This window comes from Leptinotarsa decemlineata, unplaced genomic scaffold, assembly GCF_025532065.1.
Source record: "Leptinotarsa decemlineata unplaced genomic scaffold, Ldec_3_MD MMD2_tig00004067_RagTag_RagTag, whole genome shotgun sequence".
Lineage (NCBI taxonomy): Eukaryota > Metazoa > Arthropoda > Insecta > Coleoptera > Chrysomelidae > Leptinotarsa > Leptinotarsa decemlineata.
In genome coordinates, this window is record NW_027412602.1 from 1,957,815 (window position 1) to 1,982,242 (window position 24,428).

The 24,428-nt window shown below is 33.6% G+C and overlaps 2 protein-coding genes across 2 annotated transcripts; one reads left to right on the forward strand and one right to left on the reverse strand.

The window, feature by feature from the left end:
- The first annotated feature begins 9,976 nt into the window (after window positions 1–9,976).
- Window positions 9,977–15,989, forward strand: LOC111510736 (uncharacterized). The gene is made up of 3 exons (XM_074178576.1): window positions 9,977–11,583; window positions 12,602–12,706; window positions 13,625–15,989. The coding sequence occupies exons 1-3, from the start codon at window positions 11,029–11,031 to the stop codon at window positions 13,676–13,678; spliced, it is 714 nt and encodes a 237-aa protein (XP_074034677.1). The 5' UTR covers window positions 9,977–11,028; the 3' UTR covers window positions 13,679–15,989.
- Window positions 15,990–19,210: 3,221 nt separating this feature from the next.
- On the reverse strand, window positions 19,211–20,975 carry LOC141483741 (uncharacterized). Its single transcript, XM_074178542.1, has 3 exons — window positions 20,310–20,975; window positions 19,532–20,035; window positions 19,211–19,354 (listed from the first exon to the last, which is right to left on the reverse strand). Exons 1-3 carry the CDS (start codon window positions 20,319–20,321, stop codon window positions 19,211–19,213), a joined length of 660 nt encoding a protein of 219 aa, XP_074034643.1. The 5' UTR covers window positions 20,322–20,975.
- Between the last annotated feature and the right edge of the window lie 3,453 nt (window positions 20,976–24,428).

Below are 24,428 nucleotides of genomic sequence, written 5' to 3' on the forward strand. Positions count from 1 at the left end.
AATTTGTAAAAAAGTATGAGCATATGGATAGGGATATCAAATCGCTGCAATCTGATTTGAAAAAACAACCCTCGATAAGCATTCAAACGATCGAGCAAAAACGATGGTGAGCGATGATCATCTGTGAAAAAAGTCAATATAAAGCTGAAGTTGATCAAATTGTTACTCAGTATTTGTTACTTCCTAACGCTGAGCAGGTGATATTCATTGATGGAACTATAAATTCTGCGATTATCGTTTCTAAAAATGGGGTTGTGCTTCAATAGTCAGCGATTGCCGCAGCGGCAGCAGTTGAGTCAGCATAATGTATTTGGTGGAGGCTATGATCATATGCATTTAAAGAAGCGAAAATCCAGCAGTCGATTCATTCCTTTGGGGAGAACGTTGAATTGTCCTGTGAAAGTTGAATTCACATCATATTTAAAAAAAAATAAGCATTCTAAAGGAGTTAAAGAACCTGAAAGGAACCTCAATAACTATAGGTAATGATCTCACTAAACAACAGAGGAAGGAAAATAAAATATTAAGAAAGCATTTACACGTAGCAAAGCGAGATAAACATAATAATTGCTTCATTAAAAACAATAAACTTCATTTGAATAATAAAATTTTCACCCCTTCGGATCTCGAAGGTCTGGAAAACGAAAGTGAATTAGAAAATCTAAAAAAATCACAGAGTGACCTAGGCAAGCCAGTACCTGAAGTCATTACTTTTACTCAAAACACCCAGAAAGACTATCAGATAGAAAATATTCCTTCACCAACTCTAATAACTCAAACTGAAACCTTGGACTATCCCGATATATGCTTTGAAGAGGACCCGAGCTCTCCGAAAACAACTATTCCCAGGAAAACCAGTAAAAATTTATTACAAGATAAACGAACTACACGAAAGAATTCTACCAAATAGCTATTATTATAAATATATTATTATTATTATTATTATTATTATTATTTTCCAAATATCTTCATATAATTATATTATATTCACTAACCGCTACAAGCTCTTTAAAACTAACAAAATTGTACTGTACAAAGTGAAACGCTGATAGAAAATAATGAATACATATGTCAAAGATTTCCAAATAAATTCCATAGAAACATTTTCGGCCAGAAATATATCCAATCTTAATGATCTACTGAACAAAACAAACACCAGTCTCAACATAATACATACAAACATACGAAGTATATCAAAAAATTTAGATGAACTGAAAATTATTTTGGGTGAAATAGCAAATGAATTTGATTTCATAGTGCTAACAGAAACTTGGGTTATCCAAGATATTTCTGCTCATTACATTGTAGGATATGACCTTATTTATAATGAGGGAACGCTAAATCAAAATGATGGTCTTGTTATCTACTTCAAACGTGGTATAGAATTTCAATATAACATAATAAATATAGGTGAAATCAGGGCTGTAGAAATCCAAACCAAATTTGCTGATAAAAGCATTTTGATTACAGGAATTTATAGATCACCTTCAACAAGTATCAATGTTTTTAATGAAAAACTAGACGAATATCTGCGGCACTGTCCAAAAACTAACATTCATATCATAGTGGGCGATACTAATATTAATATTCTGAGCAACAATGAACAAGTACAAGATTACCTAAATGTAATGGGGGCACATGGATATTTGTCAACAATTAATACATACACAAGAAATATTAAAAACTCCAGAACATGTATTGATCATATATTTTTGAAAAATACTATCGATGAAAGTTTCTGTATACCAGTTGTGATGGAGATGGGTGTTACCGATCATTATCCTATAGTATTACAAATCTGTCTGCCTGAAAAAAAAAGAGAAATTCAAAATACACATTCAACAAAACAATATCTCAATAAAATGAGATTAGTTTCTTACATTCAAGCTGAAAATTGGTCCGAAATTTATGAACACAATGATTCTGAACATGCTGTAAATTGTTTCATAAACTTAATGCAAAAATATATTCAAGAATGTACTTCAACAATCAAATACAAGAGATCTGATATTAAAAGGAAAGAGTGGATAACAAAAGGTATAGTAGCCTCTATTAATCAAAAATACCGATTGTTCATTCTTATGAAACAAAACCCCACCCAAGAGAACGTGAATAACTTCAAGAAACATCGTAACAAACTGAATGAACTCATAAAAGAAACCAAAAGAAAATATTACCAAAATAAAATAACTTTCCATCAACATAACTCTTCAAATCTTTGGCTATGTTTGAATGACATGTCGAACAAAAATAAACATCAAAATGAAATTCTTGAAATTGAGACAGAAAATGGACAAATTTTAAGGAATAAATTAGATATCGCCAATAGATTCAACGAATACTTTACAAACATCGGAAGAGAACTATCAGAAAAAATAGAAAGTAAATCCAGCTTCTCATGTAACAAACCTCAAACATGTCGATTAAATTCATTTTACTTAGAAGAAATTACTGAAGAGGAGACATTGAAAACAATCAGAAGTTTGAAAAAAAATAAAGCACCTGGGAAAGATGGGATAACGGCCGAAACTTTACAACTTATAGCTAATCATATATACAAACCATTGACGCACATCATGAACCTCTCACTGAAGACTGGTATTTTTCCAAAAGCATTCAAAACGGCAATTGTAAAGCCTCTTTTCAAAACAGGATCAAAACGAAAAGTCTCAAATTATAGACCAATATCACTAATCTCAAATCTAGCAAAAATCTATGAGAAACTTTTGAAACACAGAATCACAACATTTCTTAAAAAATATGAATTGATGTCGGATAAGCAGTTCGGGTTTCGGGAGAACAGATCGACAGAAGACGCTATTAACCTATTAACAACTGAAATAAGTCAAGCTGTAGACAATAAACAACCTGCTCTATGCATCCTGGTGGATCTTAAAAAGGCATTCGATACTGTCTGCCATGAATTGCTTCTAAATACTTTGGAAAGTATAGGTTTTAGAGGTACTGCGTTTCAGTTATTCAAGAGTTACCTGAGTAACCGAGAACAATGTACCGAAATCAACGACTGCATAAGTTTTACCCGAGTCATTGAATTTGGTGTTCCACAAGGCACAGTCCTTGGTCCTATTCTCTTCAATATATATTTGAACGACCTATTCAAATTGAATTCAGAAGGAAATGTGATGAGCTTTGCTGATGACACCGCAGTATTCTATAAAGCCAAAACTTGGGATGATTTGAAAATTTTAGTAGAACGAGACTTCGGAATTATCCTTGAATGGTTTGACGGGCAACTACTGACAGTAAATAAGGATAAAACATACTTCATTCCCTTCACTTCTTACTCCAAAAACTTACCTAATTTTGACACCATACGGATCAATCAACCTAATGAAGTTGTGAGAATTAAAAGGGCAGACAGTCATAAATACTTAGGAATTTACCTTGATTGTAACTTGAAATGGAACGTACATGTAAATTATGTAGTCAAGAAATTGAGGAGTATTCTATACAGGATGAAACACTATTCGAATATACTCACCACAAGTCAAATGAAAATATTATACTACGCGCTGATCGAGAGCCACCTCAATTATGGAGTCATTGCTTGGGGTGCAGCCAATAAAACGTTTCTTATAAATCTGGAAAAAATGCAGAAAATGATTCTCAAAGTCATTTTTAGAAAACCGTATACTTACCCTACCGAACTACTTTTTGATGAATCGAAAATCTTGGATATTAGACAATTATATTTTGTGAGCACTGTAGCCCGCCAACATAAATACAAAGCAAGCCTACAAGCCATCAGTCATCCATACCTAACACGACAAAAATCGAACATGTCGCAAGTAGCAAGACCATCAAAAAACATACTACAAAGAAGTTTTTTTTACTTAGGTCCAAAACTTTATAATGAATTACCAAAAACCCTAAAAAATATACATAACTTAAGAGTTTTCAAACGAAAAACCAAGTTATGGGTTCTCCGAATCCCCCGCCTTCGAATACATCAATATATTGATGTAAAAAATATGTATTACTTATAATATTTATTCATTTTTTCTTTCTTTTTTTTTTTTTTTTTCTCAAGACGTTTCACTCTGATACATAAGTTTGAATCAGACTTGGAAATGCATTATCTTTCTTGTGATCATGTGTTATTTGGGTATATGTCTAAAAATGTATAGCTTATAGTTAAGCATCTCACGCTCAAGGTTTACCTTTTGTGAGTTATCTCAATTTATTTGCAACGCATTATTTGCACACTAACTTTGTATAACTGTGTAACTTGTATGTGAATAAATTATTATTATTATTATTATTATATCTGCCAAACGGTCAAGATATAGAATAAGTGCTAGTAGCCTGAACTTTCTCAAATCTATTGGCTTGAAGGTGCGATATAAAAAATAGTAATAACATGGCGACAATCACCACAAGTGATAAATTGGAAGTGTTCGAGGAGCCCATGTTCGACCATTCCCTCATCAGCCTTCATGAGCATACATATAAGCCGTATGGTTCACCATATTACAAAAATTCAGATGAAATACGAATTCCAATCAATTATCAAGATCTCATACTCGATATTGCAGATAGTTACATTTATATCGAGGGGAAGTTCACACCATCTGATGCCACAAAGCGGTGCTACCTATCCAATAATGCTCTCGCCTTTCTCTTCGACGAAATTCGCTATGAAATGGGTGGTGAGCAAGTGGTTGTTATCGAAAACCCGGCATAACTACCACAATGAAAACGATGATATCATTCGGAAAAACGCATGCAAATTCGCTACTACCGATAGGATGGGGACTCGATGTGAATAAACAAGATATATTCGATCCCGTTAGCAATGTATTTAGTGGTAAATTACCCTTGAAGTATCTCATGGGTTTTGCTGAAGATTACAATAAGGGGATAATGAATGTGAAGCAGGAGCTCATTTTGATTATAGCTCGCTCATTCAAAAATTCATTCATTGGGGAAGTCGATGCAGATTTGGAAATCAATAAAATAGAATGGAGAATCAGGCACATTGTGCCGGAAGATCGACAGAAACTGAAACTATTGAATCGCATAAATAAAAATGGTAATAATGCTAAAGTGAAGGTGGCTTATCGTATGTGGGACCTTTATGAATTACCCACACTTCGTGATACATCCTCGGATATATGGGCGGTGAAGACAACCAGCAGCCTCGAAAGACCACGATATATCATCATCGGCTTTCAAAACACCGACCAATCCGAAAATATGTCAAAAGATGTAACGAAATTCACACATGTGAATATTAATAATATTCGACTATCTCTGAACTCTGAAGTATACCCATATGAGCGTTGGAATCTGGATTTCGACAAGAAGTTAGACTCATCAGCTTACTATGCATATGAAAACTTCCAACGTAGCTACTATTATAAAACTATGAGTGAACCGATGATGGATATTGGTAGCTTTCGCAACAACCCACTATTCATTATCGACTGCTCCCATCAACCCGAAGCTATGAAGTCATCCACTGTCGACATCAAAATAGAATTCGAAACACGCAAGGTGAAGTTTCCAGCAAACACCAAAGTATATGCACTCATCCTCCACGATGCTGTTCTATCATATAATGCTCTTAATGGCTCTGTTCAAACTGGATTGTAATAAGATTGACATGTAATATGCTATGAAATATTCGATATTGATGAATAATAAAACACTCAATAATTATGTTATATCTTTTATTCACCAAACAATTAGATACAAACAAATATGGACTGAAACATTATTTTATTCACAAACATATACAACAGATTTCAAATATTTACAACACCATCATTTATCGCTTCTTCCAGTTGCGGGTTGGGACTCTGTGGTTCCAATTGATATTTCTCTATGATATTTTGCGGTAGGTAGGTGCATATGTCTTGAAGAAAATGTTTCAAGTCTGCTTCAATTATTAACTCACAGAACTCATCCAAATTTCTACTCCCATATGAATATTTATGACACAATGCCACACCGAGTTCATACTTCTCACTAAGCTCCAAAAGTTTTCGCACCTCTTCAGCATCGTAACATACACTCAAATCATAATTTGATGAATGTAGAGCATCAAAACTCAGATCAGCCATCTCCCAAGCCATTTTTCTTATGGCGGAATCCAAATCCACTGCTTCCGGCCACTCTTGGGCTGAATATTGCATCCACATATTTATAGAATGGTGAGTTCTGGAAATTCATAAATGGCATTCATTAGTTTGCAAATAATATAAAAAAAAAATACTCACTTGAAATCTGACTATGTCTATGAAGTGACCAAGTTGATACATATTTTATATTAATCTACCATATTTTCACTATTTACAAAAAAAAATCATAATTTCAAAATGTTCAATCTAAAACATTGAATTTCATCAATGATCGGGTTTTAGCACCAGGATAATCCTGCGAACTTTGACCCATATAAGTAAGTGTGAATTTGGCTTTGGATGAATTCACTTCACGAATGAAGTCTTCTGGTAATTGCTCTGTGACACGTTTTGGAAGCCATGCTTTAAAAGGAGTATCACTTTCCTCATCCAATAAAACTACTTGAATTGATTTACCATATCGTGTGGAATACATTGACATTTTTTCAATTTTATATTCTTTATCAATAACCAGAGCGTTTATAGGTTTCTGCTCTAAAGCTTCACTTTGTTGAATTATAGAAAAATTAATTTTTTCAATGTCAAATTTCAAATTATCCATATTCATAAATATAGTGAAATTACGGTTAATTAAAATAAAATATATATTCACCTCACTGACGAAAACGCCCTCTCGGATGGGTTGATACTCGTTGTCTTCACTTTGGAATTCGACAAGTACTTCTGTTTACCTATTTGGGTATTTTAGAGTGTCTAAACTGAATGTGGAAGCATGATATTCTGAACTTATATAGGAATTACCAACAAGGGAGGGGGCAACGCCGAACCCCACTGTTCAAGGTTATATTCTGTGCACGTCACGATTTCATTCAAGGTCAACATGCAATGCCACAGAGCAAGCTCAAGGTAGTCGAAGTGTCGAACGTCAAGGTCAAACCCCACACTCAAGGTAAAACACCGCATTCAATCTCATACTATGTGTACGACGTTCAAGGTTAGGTGACGTCATACGATATTCTGAACTTATATAGGAATTACCAACAAGGGAGGGGACAACGCCGAACGCCCACTGTTCAAGGTTATATTCTGTACACGTCACGATTTCATTCAAGGTCAACATTCAATGCCATGGAGCAAGCTCGAGGTAGTCGAAGTGTCGAACGTCAAGGTCAAACCCCACACTCAAGGTCAAACACCGCATTCAGGCTCATACTACGTGTACGACGTTCAAGGTTAGGTGACGTCATTCAAGGTCGTGTGACGTCTCAAGGTTAAAAGGGGTGGGGGGAGGCGTTCAGTCGGCATTAGCACCCTACTCTCTCGGGCCCCGTTTCCTTCGATTCTTCTCTTTTCTCGTGGTCAGTGTTGCCATACAGTCATTCTCAAAATATTTGTTAATCGAAGTCAAATTATGTATGCTCGATCAATATGCACACGTCATTATTTCTCAATCGTCCGGCAATATATAGCTGTGAAGCCTTTCATCAGATTTTGGGTAGAAATAAATATTTTTGAAAAAGTCGAAAGGCCGATTCCAAGCATGATTTATTTTTTCGGATGCCTCAACTGATATTTATCCTTTATCTTTATCAATATTTCTGACAACGAATATGCCGCTCTATGGGATGAAATTGAACTCGAAATAAATGCCAACTAATAGGGTCTACATATACAGGGTGGGCCAAATTGGAAACTGTTAAAGGGAAAGTCCTGTTTTCAAACTAGAAAGATGAAAACTGATGACTGTGTCTGAGGGTCAATTTTTATGACAAACTCAATGCATATTGACATCTAACATCGTTTCTGAGTTATAGCGTGTTTTTCGAAAATGTGCATTTTCGAAAAGTTGCTGTAACTTTTTTCCTGTCAAAATTCATCATTTCTGTGAAAACATTTTCAGAACAGAATTTAATGATTTAAGTAATTTATTTTTTCAAATCATATATCAATATCTATTAATGGAAAAATATTTTTTTCAAATAGGACAACCTGTATATTGCTGCATGTTTCAATAAATTTTGAAACTACCTTCCCAAAAATGTAGCACACTTGATGTTTTGCTAGAGTCACCTTTGAAATGCATAGCTTTTAGGTTTTTCATGTAGACTTTGAAACACACACTTTGAACAAGTAGGATTTGGACGACGCAGCGATAAAACAGAAAGCAAGTATCCACTAGATGCTATCAAATGTTAAGAAAGCTGTTGAAAGCAGTAATTAAAACTCATAGTTTCAATAAAACTGATTTACAATTTATACTAGATTTCCTACTAATAAATGAAACTCCAACAATAATAATGATGAACAAACAAGAACAAAATATTTCTTTAGAGGAGGTGTTCGAAATGTCTACCAGCTTCTCTTACACACAAGCGGCAATTTTTGGGAACATTTCTTGTCGAATGTTGCTAGTTCGGACTTCCATTGTCTAATATGTTGTTGATAACTGTTTTGAAATTTTGAAATAAGTGAATTAGAAAGAAACAAGTGTCATGAAAATTACTAATGATGTAAGAAAACAAATTTATTATATATTGAAAATTAAATCGATAATGGTTTATATAATAGTTAAAGAAATCAATTACATATAACAATAAAAGTTTAAATGAAAATACAATAAAAAACGGCTAAAAAAATCTAAAAAATGATGAAAATGACCACACACTAAAAGGTAAGTAAAAAATAAATATGAATACAAAGCTAAGCAATAAAAATAAATGAAATTAAATTAAAATTAAATGAAGAAAGTAAAAGATTTCAAGCCAGGTTACTTCACGACGTTTCGATTGTTAGTATCCACAATCGTCTTCGGGTGATGACTGGATTATTCCTACGAGAGATGACTATTCATTCAAGCGCCTTTCACTTTCCCCGCCCATTGGTTCAGTGAGGGGTTGACCGTTAGTGAGAGTTGACGGTTTCGCTTGATTAAGGGTTTCCATACGTTGCGTATTTCGACGCTAGCTTGGCTGAATGTATCGTTGGGCAACATTCAGCTAAGCTGAATTACAATTTTCCAGGAACCAGTGGCAAAGATCCATGCGGCGTTTAAAATCTCCTGGTCCGAGTTTATGAACTCTTCTGGTCCTGTATGGTTTGAATTTGTGCTCTTTCAAAATCCGCCTAACGTTAGTTCTTGGTAGACCTGTTGATATTTTTAAATTTCGCGTTGACGTTTTGGGATTATTAGCAACAGCTCTTAGAACGACTAGTTCTTCCAAATCCCTATCCCTACTTGATGCATATAATTTTGGCCTTTTCTTTTCAATAAGATTGTGTCGCAATCTTGCGAAAATGTCTCTAAAAGGTTGTCTTCTCTCTGGATACCTCTCGTGATACAAATTGTTTGCTGCCTCTGCATTTTCTCCGGTTTGTATAAAACATACTATCATATCCCATTTTTCATAATTCTCATACTTCATTGCAAATGTGTTTGATAAATGAACAAAAACCATGAATTGAGGAGCGTCTTCAAATCAAAATTTGACAGCTTCCAGTAAACATTTGCTTTCTGTTTTATCGCGGCGTCGTCCAAAGCCTACTTGTTCAAAGTGTGCATTTCAAAGGTGACTCTAGCAAAACATCAAGTGTGCTACATTTTTGGAAAGGTAATTTCAAGATCTATGGAAAAATGCAGCAATATACTACAGGTTGTCCTATTTAAAAAAATGATTTTTCCATTATTAACTATTGATATATGATTTGAAAAAATAAATTACTTGAACCATTGAATTCTACGTAAAAAAGTGCACTGAAAATGTTTTCACAGAAGCAAGAATTTTCATCACGAAAAAAGTTACAGCAACTTTTCGAAAATGCACATTATCGAAAAACACGCTGTAACTCAGAAATGATGATCATCGAAATCGATATGCGGTTTTCACCATTGAATTTGACATAAAAATTGACATAGCCATCAGTTTTCATCAATCTAGCGTGAAAACAGAAGTTTCCCTTTAAAAGTGTCAAATTTGGCCCACCATGTACATGACATGACTGGTTGGTGATGGGTTTTACTTCTATTCCAATTGACGGTTGATAAACTGGCCTGAAAATCTGCAAATACCACCAAATTGTTGGATATAGAGTATAAATATATGAATAATCAAATTAAACATAAAATTATTCACAGACTTTCAAATGAAACCAAATTCGGATAATTATACATAACGGCAACACTACTCGTGGTCGAAAAGACAAGAAACGAAGCGGCTTAGAGCAAAGTCGGGCAAAGGGTGCAGAGGGGACGTGTGGTACATTCTCACATTCGGCTGCTCCCGAGTTGTCTCGACGATAGTGTCTTCGTTTTCAGTTTGGGTACTTCACATGAAATTATTTAACTGCATTATATTTCTTACAGGAAGAAGAGTTTATAATGTCTCTTAGTGATTTTTTGAGAAGTGGGAGATATCCTGAATCTTTAATAAGGAATTTGGAAGATGAGAAGGTAGGAATACTATTACAACTCTATTGGATATATCACCTGGAGTGCTTTCAATTGTTAACTCCATTGAGTTCAATATACTAAATTGTATCCAATTGATTTGAAATTTGGCAGGTGTACATGATGCCGGTGACAATGCATTATGAAATTTTTGTTAAAAACTGGCGCCTCCAATATGGCGGACGAAATTTGTGATTATTGTCCGATTCTATTCAAAATTGGTATCCCGAGGGTTTCAGGGTGGGAGATAATAATTGTTTTGTCGAAATTGAAAAATTCAAGATGATGGCTCCAAAATGGCGGACTCGTCTTCAAAATTTTGAATTTTTAAGTTGATTGTGCTTCCATTATGTTGATGTCGGATGAGGATTTAAAAGTTTTTTTTTTCCGAAATTAGGAGACCGACTCTCCATAAAAGACTTCTGCAAAAAATCTAATTCCTCTAAGAAAATCAGTTTGATAGAAAAACTCAAAGAAAAGATGAATAAAAAAGCCCGCACTAAAGAAAATAATTCTCCAAATAGACCCAGAAAGAGCTTGAAAAATACAAGGGTAATAGAAATTGGATGGCTGTGTACAAGTGAAGGGGATAATGTATTTCGGCAAGTAAAAACTAAAGCAGGAGGAGGAACAAGGAAAGTAAATATTCCCAAAAACGTACTCTGCACAGAAGTATTGGAAAAGGCCAAAAATTTATTTTTTCCCAATGGAGTATCTACGAAAGGACATTTGGATGATTTTGAAGTGAAGCTCCTCGATTATAAAAGTCATGAATGTAATTTAGATTTGACCATTCAGCAAATGTACGAGTTATCGGCACTAACGGTCTTGAGGTTTTATATGGGTACCATTTATAAGAAAGAGCCCGTTCATGTCGATGAAGAAACTTTCATTCCCCAAACAGTCACTAGACCTCCAAGTAGTCCTGAAAATAATGTAGAACCCGTACAAGCTTCACCTACAGAACATTTGAGAAGAAGTGAGCGACTCAATCAGACAACAACTACTAGGTATTTCCAGGATTTCGAGGGGAAGGTAAGACACCTCATCATCCATTGCTTTCAATACTTCTGACTTCATTCATATTAAAAAATGCATCAGTTGCACTCATGATGAAATATTTCTGAAAATATTAAAATTTGAGATAAATGCTATTATGAAAAAATAATAATACGAATTATCAATCATCAGATGATGTTACTTTCAGCTATACCGTATGAAGAAAAATCTTCGAAAATTTGTCAAATTGTGGGATTTTATGTCTCTACCTTCAAAGGCGTGGAAGTGTCACATTTTTATCTCAAGTTAAAAATACAAGAAATTTAAGATGACCATCGGTGTAGCCCCACGAAAATCTACATCTTCACTTCAAAGTAGTGTTTTGCTACGATATTCATAGGTCCCGTACTTTTGAAAAACATCAAGCTAATAAGTCCCAAGTATATCAATCGACTGTTTTTCGAATCGTGATCATACATACAATGTTTTTCAATTAACTGAAATGAACTGAACGAATTTCGGGTTTGACGGAAATAGATTTGAATTTCGATGTTTGAATGGAATACCCTCTGTATATTTCAACATTGTTGAAATCTTCTCATAGCAATTTTTTTTGAAACCGGATGATAAATCACAAATTCGTCCGCCATATTGAATTTTCACTATAAAATCACAAAAACCTGTATATGATGGAATCGGCCGATACTTGATGAAAATCCATAACTAACGTACGTTACAAAAACCTGTACCTGAATGATGAACACCGGCCAGATTTCAATTCAACGGTAGCGCAGAAGGGCTGCAAATCAGAATTCCGACTTGCAAGTCGGATTTTTTTTGCAATAAAAATTAAATTGTTGTGACCCTTCTACGCTTTCGTATACCTAATTGAAATCTGGCCAGTGTTTATCATTCGACTGACAATGCATTATAATATTTTGATAAGGAAAAAATAAAATGACGGATTCAACATGGCGGAGAAAATTCCAAAAATGTTGAAATATTATGTTACAGACATGATGATGATAAATCAAACAACGATTATCTATTACAGCCAATCAATATATATTCACCTCCTTCACTGAGGCGTTCGGAGCGATTGCACCCACCTCGAGAAATCACAAACTACTTCGAAAATTTTTCTGAAGACAATATTTTTGTAAGTTCATTTAATTTATTTGTCATTTCAGTTAGACTAGAGAAGGTATTGAAATAAATCATCATTCCTCCAAAATATTTTCGAAATTCTTTCTATTCGTATATCTTAAAGATTTATTTGTTTTTATTAAAATACCTCAATTCTGTGTAGTTTCCGCATTCAGTAAAGAACACACGTACTCAAGACAATGAGGACAACATTCGTTAATATACAAATGTATGGCTTCCAGGTTATGCTCATTTAATTTCTCATTTCATTACATCACCCGTAGAGATAGCAGAACCACTTTGAAATTCTTTCTGGTCATAATTTTAGGCTAATTTATAACTCTATTCAAAATGTTTTCCTTTTCCATTGTTGGAGGCAATGAGTTAGCCCAAAACAGCATTTATTAGTGAAGATACATTTTGAGTACCATTTTTCCGTTGCAACCTTATAAAGAGAATGGCGGATTTTTTGACACAACTGAGAAAAATATTATGTGTAATTTCTCAGAATTTTTTTCCTTCATTGGCAAAAAATTCACCATTCGAAGTTCAATTATCTTCTTCTATATACGAGGAAAGTGAGAAAAAAAGAAGAGAGTAAAGTACCTTTATTTTTCGAAATAAACAACTTATCGATGGAAGTGACTTAAAGTTTTACATAATACTTCCTCAAAATAAACAATTTCATATTTCAATTATAGATCAGTTCTTCGAATAACGTTTTTGTGTAAATGAAAAATAGAAGTACTTACTCTTGAGCTATTCTTCAAGTTTTTCATTTCCCTCGTTTACAAAAAAAGAAAACTGAAGATTGAATAGTGTGTTTTTTGAGGAGAATTCATGAAGAATAAAATTTTCTGATAAATTACAAATGAGCTTTTTTCCCCTTGTGTCCCATCTATGTGCTCCAAATCAGTTTATTTTTTTTTAGGATATGGAGGTGATTGAAGGTGTTGAATTACAGTCAACCAAGAGAGACAACTGAGGAAGTTGTTCATCGGAAATCAATTTCTGAAAAACTTATTTTACACAGAGGAAATATATTCAGAGAGTTGTTAGAGGCTGTTCAACAGAGGAAAATCTATTTTCGATCAGTTCAGATAGAAATGATTCTTCCGAATGGTAAGCCTGAACAGGCCAAAGACATTGGAGGAGTGCTACGTGATTGTATTTCAGAATTCTTTCGAGATTTCTACGAAACCTGCACCATGGGTGCAGACTACAAAGTACCCGCTCTACGACATGATTTTCAAAGTGGAGAATGGAGTGCCATAGGAAAGATAATCAGAGAGAGTTTTTTATCCGAAAGATATTTCCCAATCAAATTAGCGCCAGCTTTTGTGAAAAATTGTATGGGTCAAGAGGTGGAAGACTCTGAGATCTTACAGAACTTTATGAAATATGTTTCCGCATCAGACGCTACCTTATTGAAAAATGCTCTGGATGATTTTGAAAAGGTGGATGCGGAAGAAATCCAGGAGTTTTGTTGTAATTATGAAGCAAAATGGATTCCTTCTAGAAATAACTTTGGAAAATTGATAATCCAAATAGCTAGAGAAGAATTAATCCAGAAGCCAGCATTTGTGAAAGAATGCATTAGTCCACATTTGGTAGCATTGAAAGATCAGCTCCAATTAGAAGTAATATACTCAAAATATGAGACAACTGACAAAAATATCATAGCACTCCTCGATATTGACGAAAACATAACAATTGAACAGAAACAAATATTCAGTTATTTGAAAAGGTATATCAAGGAATCGGATCAAAAAATCAAATCAGCATTTTTACGATTTTGTACCGGTTCAGATTTGCCGATTCAAAGAATTAAAATAGAATTCACTGTTTCAGAGGGATTTGGGAGAATACCCATAGCACATACGTGCACTGGACTCCTCCAAATCCCGACTTCCTACGAGAATTTTATGATATTTCGGTCAGAGTTGAATAACTTATTCAGTTCAGATATTTGGATCATGGACATCGTCTAGGTCTATGTTTCAAATAAAATGATTTTTTTGTTATATATCAACAGGCGTTCACATAATTATTCACAATAAATAATAAAGAGATAAAGAAATTATCGGTAGAGGACAAATACGTTGGCCGATAAGTAGGAAGTTTATTATTTGTCCTCAACCGACAATTTCTTTATCATCTACAACACCAAAGAACACAATTTCAAGTTGGATTATTCACTATGTTTAAATGTTTGTTAATCGTTTTTTTATTTATTTCATTTCCGATGTATTATTTGGTTCATTTAATATTTCGAAGTTTTTCGAATTTTTTTATGTTAAAGTTGTGCAATATATGTACATTGGGAATTATTATATTTCAAAGTTATATGTTTCAGGGTTTTCTTATATTTTTGAGTTATTCAGGTACATTGTTTCCAATAGCCCACTCTGTGTACAGGGTGGATACTTTTCCAATGCTTGCCATTCAGATTTCGTGAACTTTGGTATGTGTTAAATGGGGAAGAGGTTTTCTGTTTCGAGAAGACTAGTTGAACGGTATGATGACATTAGATATATTTCATTGGACTTCCGAGATATGCATCAAAGACCTCATCTTTGAAAATAGCAGAAAACTGAATGAAGGTATTTTGTTGAATTTCATGTGATGCAGAAACCCTTCATTTTCAATATGACGTTCCATGTATTTAGGGTCCCCTCATCGCATTTTTTTCAAATTGGGATAGAGATTTTTTATCATTTTCGAAAATGTTTTGTCACAGTTTTCGAGATCCCAATGGTGAGCATCTAAAACTGTGAAACATAAAAAGAAAATGGCATCAACATTATAACTCAAAATAACAGGGCCGCACTCCGAATAACCTCGAAGTAGGTAAGGCCTAAAACAGATGAAATGCACCATCGTATTCAGAAAAAAAGGAAATGACGATCGAACGAAAGGTCATATTCAAAATCCAACGCAAATTGAAATTCATGATATACGAGAATTCAGTTTTCTTCTATTTCCAAAAGTGTGGTCCTTGGAGTAAAAATAAAAAAGGTTTTTTTCAAATATCCCTAGAAAATAATGGCATATTTCTGATCATACCGTTCAGTTGGTCTTTGAAACACGTAACTCTTTCCCCACATTAAGCCGATTCTCTCTCTCACAGTTTACGAGATATCTTTAAGTTCTGTTCATTTTTGTTTTTCATTGACTAATATTCTTGACTCTTCGCACTGATTTGTTTTTGAAATTATTATCATGATATAAGTGTTTATTTGTATTGTAATAACCAGTACATAATATAATAACATAACCAGTAACCAGAATTTATTTTATTTTTTATTCCTAAATGAAACTAAAACTATGATACTGTATTGAATATAAGAGAAATATCAATGCCATGAAAAGTTTTTTTTATGAATGAACACAAAATTACAAACGCTTGTCATAGTCATCTTCCAAGAGCTCTTGGACAAGACATACCTTATATGGGTGGTATTTTTCTGTTTCAAAAACCTCCCAATCGTACGTCTAGACGCAGGATTGTTTTGGGTTAATGAAACCATTGACAAATGTGGATCTTCCTGCAGAGATACGGCAATGTCCAATTTTTGATCTTTGTCTAAAACATGTGGCCGGCCACTTCTAGGCAAGTCCTTCACTGTACCATGTTCTTCAAATTTGTGTAATATCTCACTCACAGTAGCCTGGGAAATGTGATTTTAAGGATATTTTGCATTAAATAAAGTACACACTTCACTTTGACTCCGCATTCTATCCCCACATCCCAACAATATCAAAACTTTGATACGCTGCCCCACTGACAATACCATTTTTGTTTAGCAAATTAAAAAAGTACACTTTGAAGGTACACAATTAATAAACTAAATATATTTCAATTTTACCCAGAAATGCCACAATTTTAAAACTGAGTCAAAAAAAATTTCTTATCAGGGCATTAAATTTGGTACAAAAAATGCAACAAACTTTTTTTTTTTTGAAGTATACTGGTCAACAATTGCTTGGGATGGAACTAATTTTCTGTGCAAGTTTTTTGTGAAAAAATAAATTCCAAAGAATGTTGATGCAAGATCACGTTATCAGTTTTACACATAAATCAATAAAATTTGTTATGGTGCCTGCCCATGTTGGTCTGTTCTTGAAATTTGTAAACTTTTAGAAACTAGGTACTGGTGATCCTTAGCAATTGTTGAGCAGTGTACATCAACATATGCTGTATGCCACTTTATTTGTTTTTTGCAACGTTAATTCACCCGTAGATAGCACTAAGTAGTTATTTCTAATTTTTTTGTTTTTAAAAGAGTTTTTCCTCCTTTCTTGATAACCACATGAGTAAAAAAAAGAAAGGGTATGGTCAGATTCAATTTTTGTATTTGATAAATAAAAAAAAGTTGGGAAGGGTTGCAGCTAAGAGGTGGAAAAAAAATATTTCATTTCATCGCCAAAAAATGCGTACAATTTGAAATCAATTGACGTGTTTCAGCGCTTTTTTCCTAAAATATTGGTGACAAAGATATTAATTTTATTTCTGACTTTTGCGCACCCCTGTATTTATGGAATTAAAAAATTGTGGTTGTGACACAGAGCAGGAGAGTTAACTCATCCAAACGAAATGGCTTTTAAACTTTTTTGAATGAATAGAATAGAATATTCATTTACCAATATTTGATACAATAGTGTATATTTGGCACGTCACTTAAATATCACACACAAATAAATATCACAATTCTATCATAGACATTGTGATTGCTCAATAGGTGGCGTGCGGAGGCATATCAACTTCTAAATTCAAATGACATAGGGTGTCAAGTGACACCTCGTTGAAAAGGTAATTTAATTTTCTGACTTACGTACATTTGAAATGTCAAGTGTAAGTACGGATCTGAATGGTACACTTACATGAATAACTTTTGAACGGTTTGATGTAAAACAATAGGGCAAAAATGATTTCGAATGATATTACCGATAATACTTTTTGAGTTATTCATCACTAAAATTTCCAAACATACACAATTACAAGATTAAATACATGAGAAAATTTATTCACCTAGTCAAAAAAGGAAAATGCTAAAAGCTAAACAAATGTTTGATATTGAACAAATTTAAAAAAGACTACATGTATAAAAGAAACTATGTCATTTATCTAAGCATTGAAAGCAAGAAATTCATCTATACTGTAGAAGCAGTTATCCAACAAGAAACCGATGGTACAAAGTATCTTCAATGCAATTACTCGACAGATAGGGGCACATCAACTTAAAATTACAAATAGTATGGGGGGGTTAAGGGGCACATAGTTGAAAATATTATTCAAATCAAATTCAAACTACACATCGAACAGAAAACATCCTGAGCACAGTTGAACTACATTTCATTATCTATAACTTCTTCATTATCTATAACTTCAATATTGTTTTTCCAGCTTCAGATTTGTAAAAATGATGATTTTTTAAAAAATAATCTCTTTTTCCCCGATTTTCTCAGTGGAAAATGCACCGATCCGGCCGCTTAAAAAAATATTTTGAAGGTTTTATAATTCTATACGAAAGTTCTATTGATTCTAAACCTTTTCCTTCGATACTTTTGGAGATATTTGCAAAAAAAATATTTATTGTTTAAAAAAATCCACAAAGCGATTTTGTTGGGGAGAAAACCGGGGTTTTCATTTACGAACTATCTTATGAAAAGTAGCATAGGCCATTTGCGTCTTTTATTTTGTGTGAAAAGAGCCCCCCGCTTGGCCAATACTATATCCTGCATAACTTCTTTCTGAAATGATTTAAATCATGAATAAATAAATTTCATCACTTTAATTAGCCCAATAATGTAAAAATTTCATTTCTCAAACTTTTATATAATTGAACAGCTGCATTGGGATTTCTTGGTAGAGAATATCGATTTTCTGCTATTAATATCCTGCACAAACCATAGATGTCATCATCACATGTATTTTTGCTGGATACGCAGTTATCTGTTAGAGCATCTGAGGCAAAATTTGGAATATGGATAAGGTAACTCCTCGCTTTATATAATGACGGCATATCGAACATTATTGAAGGTCTTCCAATAGGCATATTTGAGTTCCTCGATTTCTGTATTTTATGAACATTCCATTCCTGGGCAATTTGATCCATCTCGTCCTGAAACATTGAATACAAACAATATATCAACTATGCAAGTTTGCATAGTTTTTGAATTTCACCAACATTTAAATGAATGGAATTTCAATATATTTTTACTAGTAAGCAGCCTCTAGAGCCTTGGTCAAGAGAATTCACATTGATGGAGCATCTGAAAACATTTGCTGATTGTTAGCCAAATTTCAATTATAATAACATGAACGCATCTGATTCCATGCAATGTATAAACGGATTATTTTGTATGTGAAATTCGATGCGACAAACTGGCGTAGATTAGTCAGTCATTTCATTTCCCCCTCCTCCTCCATCTATTAGCGCGAGTTCTCTTCGGAATCCTCAAACTATTGATTATTACCATAAATAATTAAAATCATTGTCGATAAGTATGATAATTATAACATATGAATACCAAACAATTCATGTAATGATTTCTGTATTTTTTCAATACATGTGTTCTCTGTCCCCATATCACACCTCAATGTTTCAGGGCATCCGCCAATCATTTTAATTCCGTCTAAAAAGTAGCCACCAATAACCTGTGGAATTGAGTTGAACATTAAATCACACAAAGTGCAATACAATCCAACTTTATTGAGAAAAAGTGTAACAAAAAATCATCTTTTCCCAATGAAAATGCATAAAAAAAATCAGTACTCCTAGATGGAAATTTTTCCATTACATTACACATGTAAAAAATTAATTCTTATTTTTACCTTTGGATCACTTGACGTTATACCAGCTCGAAGCCAAATAATGTGTCTTGAAAATCCATCTATGCAACCATTTATGCAGATGCCAAACGGCTTCAATTTATCATAAGAGTCCACGTGCCATAGATAGTTTGGCCCCTTGTTGAAGTACTGCCGACGCCTCAACCTCTTCCGCTTGCGAGTTTCAACTCCTTCAGGGTCTAGTAGCCAAAGTAGTTCTCTCACGATATCTTGTGTAACCACTAAATTATTTTGAATGCATCTAAGATGCATCCATCTGTATCCTTGCAGCTGGCCAGATTTCGTAATTTCTTGTCGAAGAAAGTTCACCACATTTTCAAATCTTGAATAATTCTTTCTTCTGTATAATTTTAATCTGCTCAGAATCCGTTTGAGAGTTCTTGCAGATATACATTTATTATGGAGAAACTTGAGATAAGCTAGAATGTCTTTTTGTGAAAAACCATATGCAAAATATTTATTCACTAGATGTTCTGTATCATCAACCTGAAAATGAAGGAAATAATCATAAGATTATTTGTAATAATATAATAATAATTATATATTATAAATATATAATAATAATAAAAATAATTCGTAAGATTACGAATGGCTTTTTCCTTCAAAAAAGATGCAATGAAATTTAGGATTTTATTTGTTTTCCATTTGAAAAGGACCCACACGAATATCTCAGAAATTTAAGCTGCAATGAAAAATCGTTTATCAATTTTTATAACAAGGGGACATCTTTTGACCTTTCATTGAGATGAGTATCACTCACCTTATCACCCATATTAACAACCCTTGGTAATCTTGAATGGGATGTGACATCTCATTTGAAAGATAACATGATGAAAAATACCATTATCAAAATCACACTCACACACACACACACACACACATCTTAATTGGTTCCACGAGCTACTGACAGAAATTCATAACCTCAAAAGATAATCAAAATAGATAGATAGATAGAAGTTTATTGATCAGACACCAATTAACATTGGATTGACAAGTCAAAATTATTGCTAAAAAATCATACAGTGTGTCTCAAATATGAGATATGACGTCATCGATAATTTTTTCAAATGGCAACCCTTTTTTTTAATGACTTCTATTAAAAGGTTCAACAAGTTGCACATGCCTGCCAAATTTCAATTTTTTACTCCTTGTCATTTAAAAGATATGTAACAAACATTATATAATTCGAAAAATTCATTCAATTCAATAGTCTTCCTTCAATAAATGCTTAGAATATGACAAGAGTGTAGGTTAATTTTCGGCGAAGTAATTAGAAATGTTCAAAACGAGTTTCAGTTACGTTTAGGGTATTGTCAGTTAGTAAATGGACATTTTGAACACTTGTTAACGAAAGACTATTGATTTTGAATTCACTTTTTGAATTAGATAATGTTTGTTAAATATCTTTCAAAGGACAAGGAGTAAAAAAATGAAATTTGGCAGGCATGTGCAACTTGATGAACCCTTTAATAGAAGTCGTTAAAAAAAAGGGTTGTCATTTAAAAAAAATTATCGATGACGTTATATCTCATATTTGAGACACACTGTATAATTTTTTTTGCATTAAAATAAGGGCACTTTTAAATACTAATCGACGTGTCCAAGCATATTTCCGAAAGAAACAACACCTTTGATTTAGTGAATATCGAGATTGCGTCAAAAAATAAATCTGCTGTAACAAGATATTCACTGGCAATCCGACAAAATCGGTAAATAGGACTATTATGACTTAGATTTGACTGAGGTGTTGGAGAAACATAAAGAATGTTGTATTATTTTTTTCAAATTAGGAGATAGCTTAAACTGGCTATTCAGCATGTCCCCCTCGTAATGTTTTGAGGATTTTCCATTGTAGTTTTATTGGTTCATTTTCAAAAAATATCGCTTTCTAGGTCGGCATCACTAAGAAATCAATAATCGAAAAGCACATTTGTTAATAAGATATTCAATGGTTCACAGTATAAATGAAAAATATTAATTTATGCCTACACTTTCAAACTCAAATACAGAACAAAATGTTTTTTTGAGAGTGATGATTGGCATCCTACCCAGAACAACATACTGTAATAAATACTGATTCAAAATGCTACAATAAACACGATGGTAGGACGTTTTATCTGTTGAATAACAGATCAACTCGGACAACGATACAGGCATAAAGCTAGTCGACTACAAATATTAAAAAAATCAGTAAATGGGTCCATATTTTATTAATAATGAAGTAGTACTCTTTAAATATCAAATTGAGTGCAATAAAAGAAAATTATACTCACCTCGACAGTGTCCATTTTTAATGATGCTCCTCACATAAGTACACACAACATACTAATGACATTCCGAGTTGGAAGTCGAAATTCTGACTTGCAAGTCAGAATTCTGAGATACAAGTCAGAATTCTGACTTGCAAGTCAGAATTCTGAGATACAAGTCAGAATTCTGACATACAAGTCAGAATTCTGACTTGCAAGTCAGAATTCTGAGATACAAGTCAGAATTCTGACTTGCAAGTCAGAATTCTGAGATACAAGTCAGAATTCTGAGATTCAAGTCAGAATTCTGACTTGCAACTCAAAATTCTGAGATGAAAGTCAGAATTATACAAATCGAAAAAAATATTTTTTTGTGGCCCTTCAACGCTTTCGTACTGTTGGAAAACTGTAATGAAAGCATACCTAACAAAACTACAAAATACCAAAAACATATACCTTTCAGTGCAAGCTACTACTTCAAGTGTTCCTATGACGACAGTCTTTCTCATTTCAAAAGCTCTCGAGGTGAAGACTGTATGGAATGGTTTGCCGATGAGTTGTCTGATATTGCAAAATTTGTTGAATCCAAAATTAAGAATATTGAGCCGATGACAGTGCCTTTAAATAATATCGGTGCTGCAACGACTTGTCATATTTGCGAAAAACCGTTCGCCCCCAAAGATGTTATCGTGTACGATCACGATCACTATAAGGGGGCGTTTACGCACCAAGCCCCCTGTAATGTCAACTTTCTAAAATTATTCGTGGTACCCATTACTTTTCATAATCTTTCAGGATACGACAGTCACTTCATTATCAGAGATATCGCAAAAAAAGGCTGTGTGAGCATACTTCCCACAAATATAGAAAAATACATTCCCTTTACACAGAAGGATGCTGAAACTAAAATTTTCTTTTCGATTCATGGGAACATCGTTGGATGAATTAGTATCCACATTGGATCAAAATGATTTGGAAATTTAAAAAAAGAATTTAGTCATTTAGATGATGAGAAATTCGCTCTTCTCACCAGGAAGGGAGTATTTCCATATGATTTTATAGATAGCATGGAAAAATTGAACATCACCGAGTTACCATCACGAGAAGAATTCTATAATAGATTGAATGATGAAAACATAACAGAAGAGAAATATGCTCACGCACAAAATGTTTGGGAATCATTCGAAATTACAAATTTGGGATCGTATGCGGACCTATATTTGAAAACAGATATTTTATTACTGGCAGACGTTTTTGAAAATTTTCGTCAAAAAAGCATGGCAACTTATGGGTTGGACGCCGCATGGTATTATACTATGCCTGGGTACACGTGGGATGCCATGTTGAAGTATACGAAGTGTAAATTACAAATTATAAAAGACATTGACATGATTATGTTTGTAGAAAAGGGGATATGGGGCGGAATATTGGTTTGTTCAAATAGATATTCTGAAGCAGATAATGAATATATGGAAGCATACAATCCCGAAAAACCTTCAAAATATATTTTATATTTAGACGTTAATAATTTATATGGGTGGGCAATATCAGAATTTTTACCTTACGACGGTTTTCAGTGGGTGGAAAATTTGACAAACATGTAACTGAAATTCCTGACGATGCTTCAGAAGGCTACATATTAGAAGTTGATTTGGAATACCCTGAGAGTTTTTCCGTTTTGTCCAGAGCATCAAGCACCACCAAATTCCAAACAAAAAAAATTAATGGGTACCCTGTATAATAAAGACAAATATATTTTGCATTATCGCAACTTGAAACAAGTATTGAAAAACGGTTGGATTCTAACCAAAATTCATCGGGTTGTGAAATTCAAACAATCTGCATGGCTGCGTCCCTACATCGAGTTGAATACTTGTCTAAGGGCTACAACCACCAGTTCTTCTGATGAAAATCTATATAAACTAATGGTAAATGCTATTTTTGGGAAAACGATGGAAAACATTCGGTTCCACGGGTGGTCAAACTTATGAATTTCTGGAACGGTCGTTATGGCGCCAAAAATTTAATTGCGAGCCCCCGATTTCAGAGTCGAACCGTTTCCGATACAGACTTGGTGGCTATTGAATTGAAGAAGACTGAACTCGTTTTCAATAAACCCCTCGTACATCGGAATGGCAATTTTAGATATTTCAAAAACATGCATGTTTGATTTCCATTACGATTTCATGGTGCCCAATCTAGGTATAGAAAATTGCAAGTTAATGTATACAGATAACTTCATCTACGAAATAACATGTGAAGTTGTCTATTCAGAACTCATTAAAAAGAACCTATCAAAATTTGATACTTCCGATTATTCGCCCGATAATAAGTTTCAAATTCCACTTGTGAATAAAAAAATTCCTGGGTTAATGAAAATTGAAGCAAATGGTAATATCATCACGCACTTTGCAGGGTTACGTTCCAAAATGTACACCTACAAAGTACAGGGTGGAAAAGTTATCAAAAATTCAAAGGGAATTCGATATAATGTAGTCAAAAATAAAATTGATTTCAAAGATTATATCGATTGTCTAAGAAATTTTAAAGAAAAAATATGTGAGCAGTTTACTATTCGGTCATACGCTCACAACATTTTCAGTATCAAGCAGGTGAAAATAGGTTTAAGT

Bases quoted from the DNA above. Each gene is read 5' to 3' on its own strand.
- LOC111510736 (XM_074178576.1), top strand. From the start codon at position 11,029: ATGAATAAAAAAGCCCGCACTAAAGAAAATAATTCTCCAAATAGACCC. The intron at 11,584-12,601 runs GTAAGACACCTC...TATCTATTACAG, and splicing joins TCCAGGATTTCGAGGGGAAG to CCAATCAATATATATTCACC. The intron at 12,707-13,624 runs GTAAGTTCATTT...ATTTTTTTTTAG, and splicing joins TTTCTGAAGACAATATTTTT to GATATGGAGGTGATTGAAGG.
- LOC141483741 (XM_074178542.1), bottom strand. The intron at 19,355-19,531 runs GTAAAAATAAGA...TCAATTCCACAG, and splicing joins TAACGTCAAGTGATCCAAAG to GTTATTGGTGGCTACTTTTT.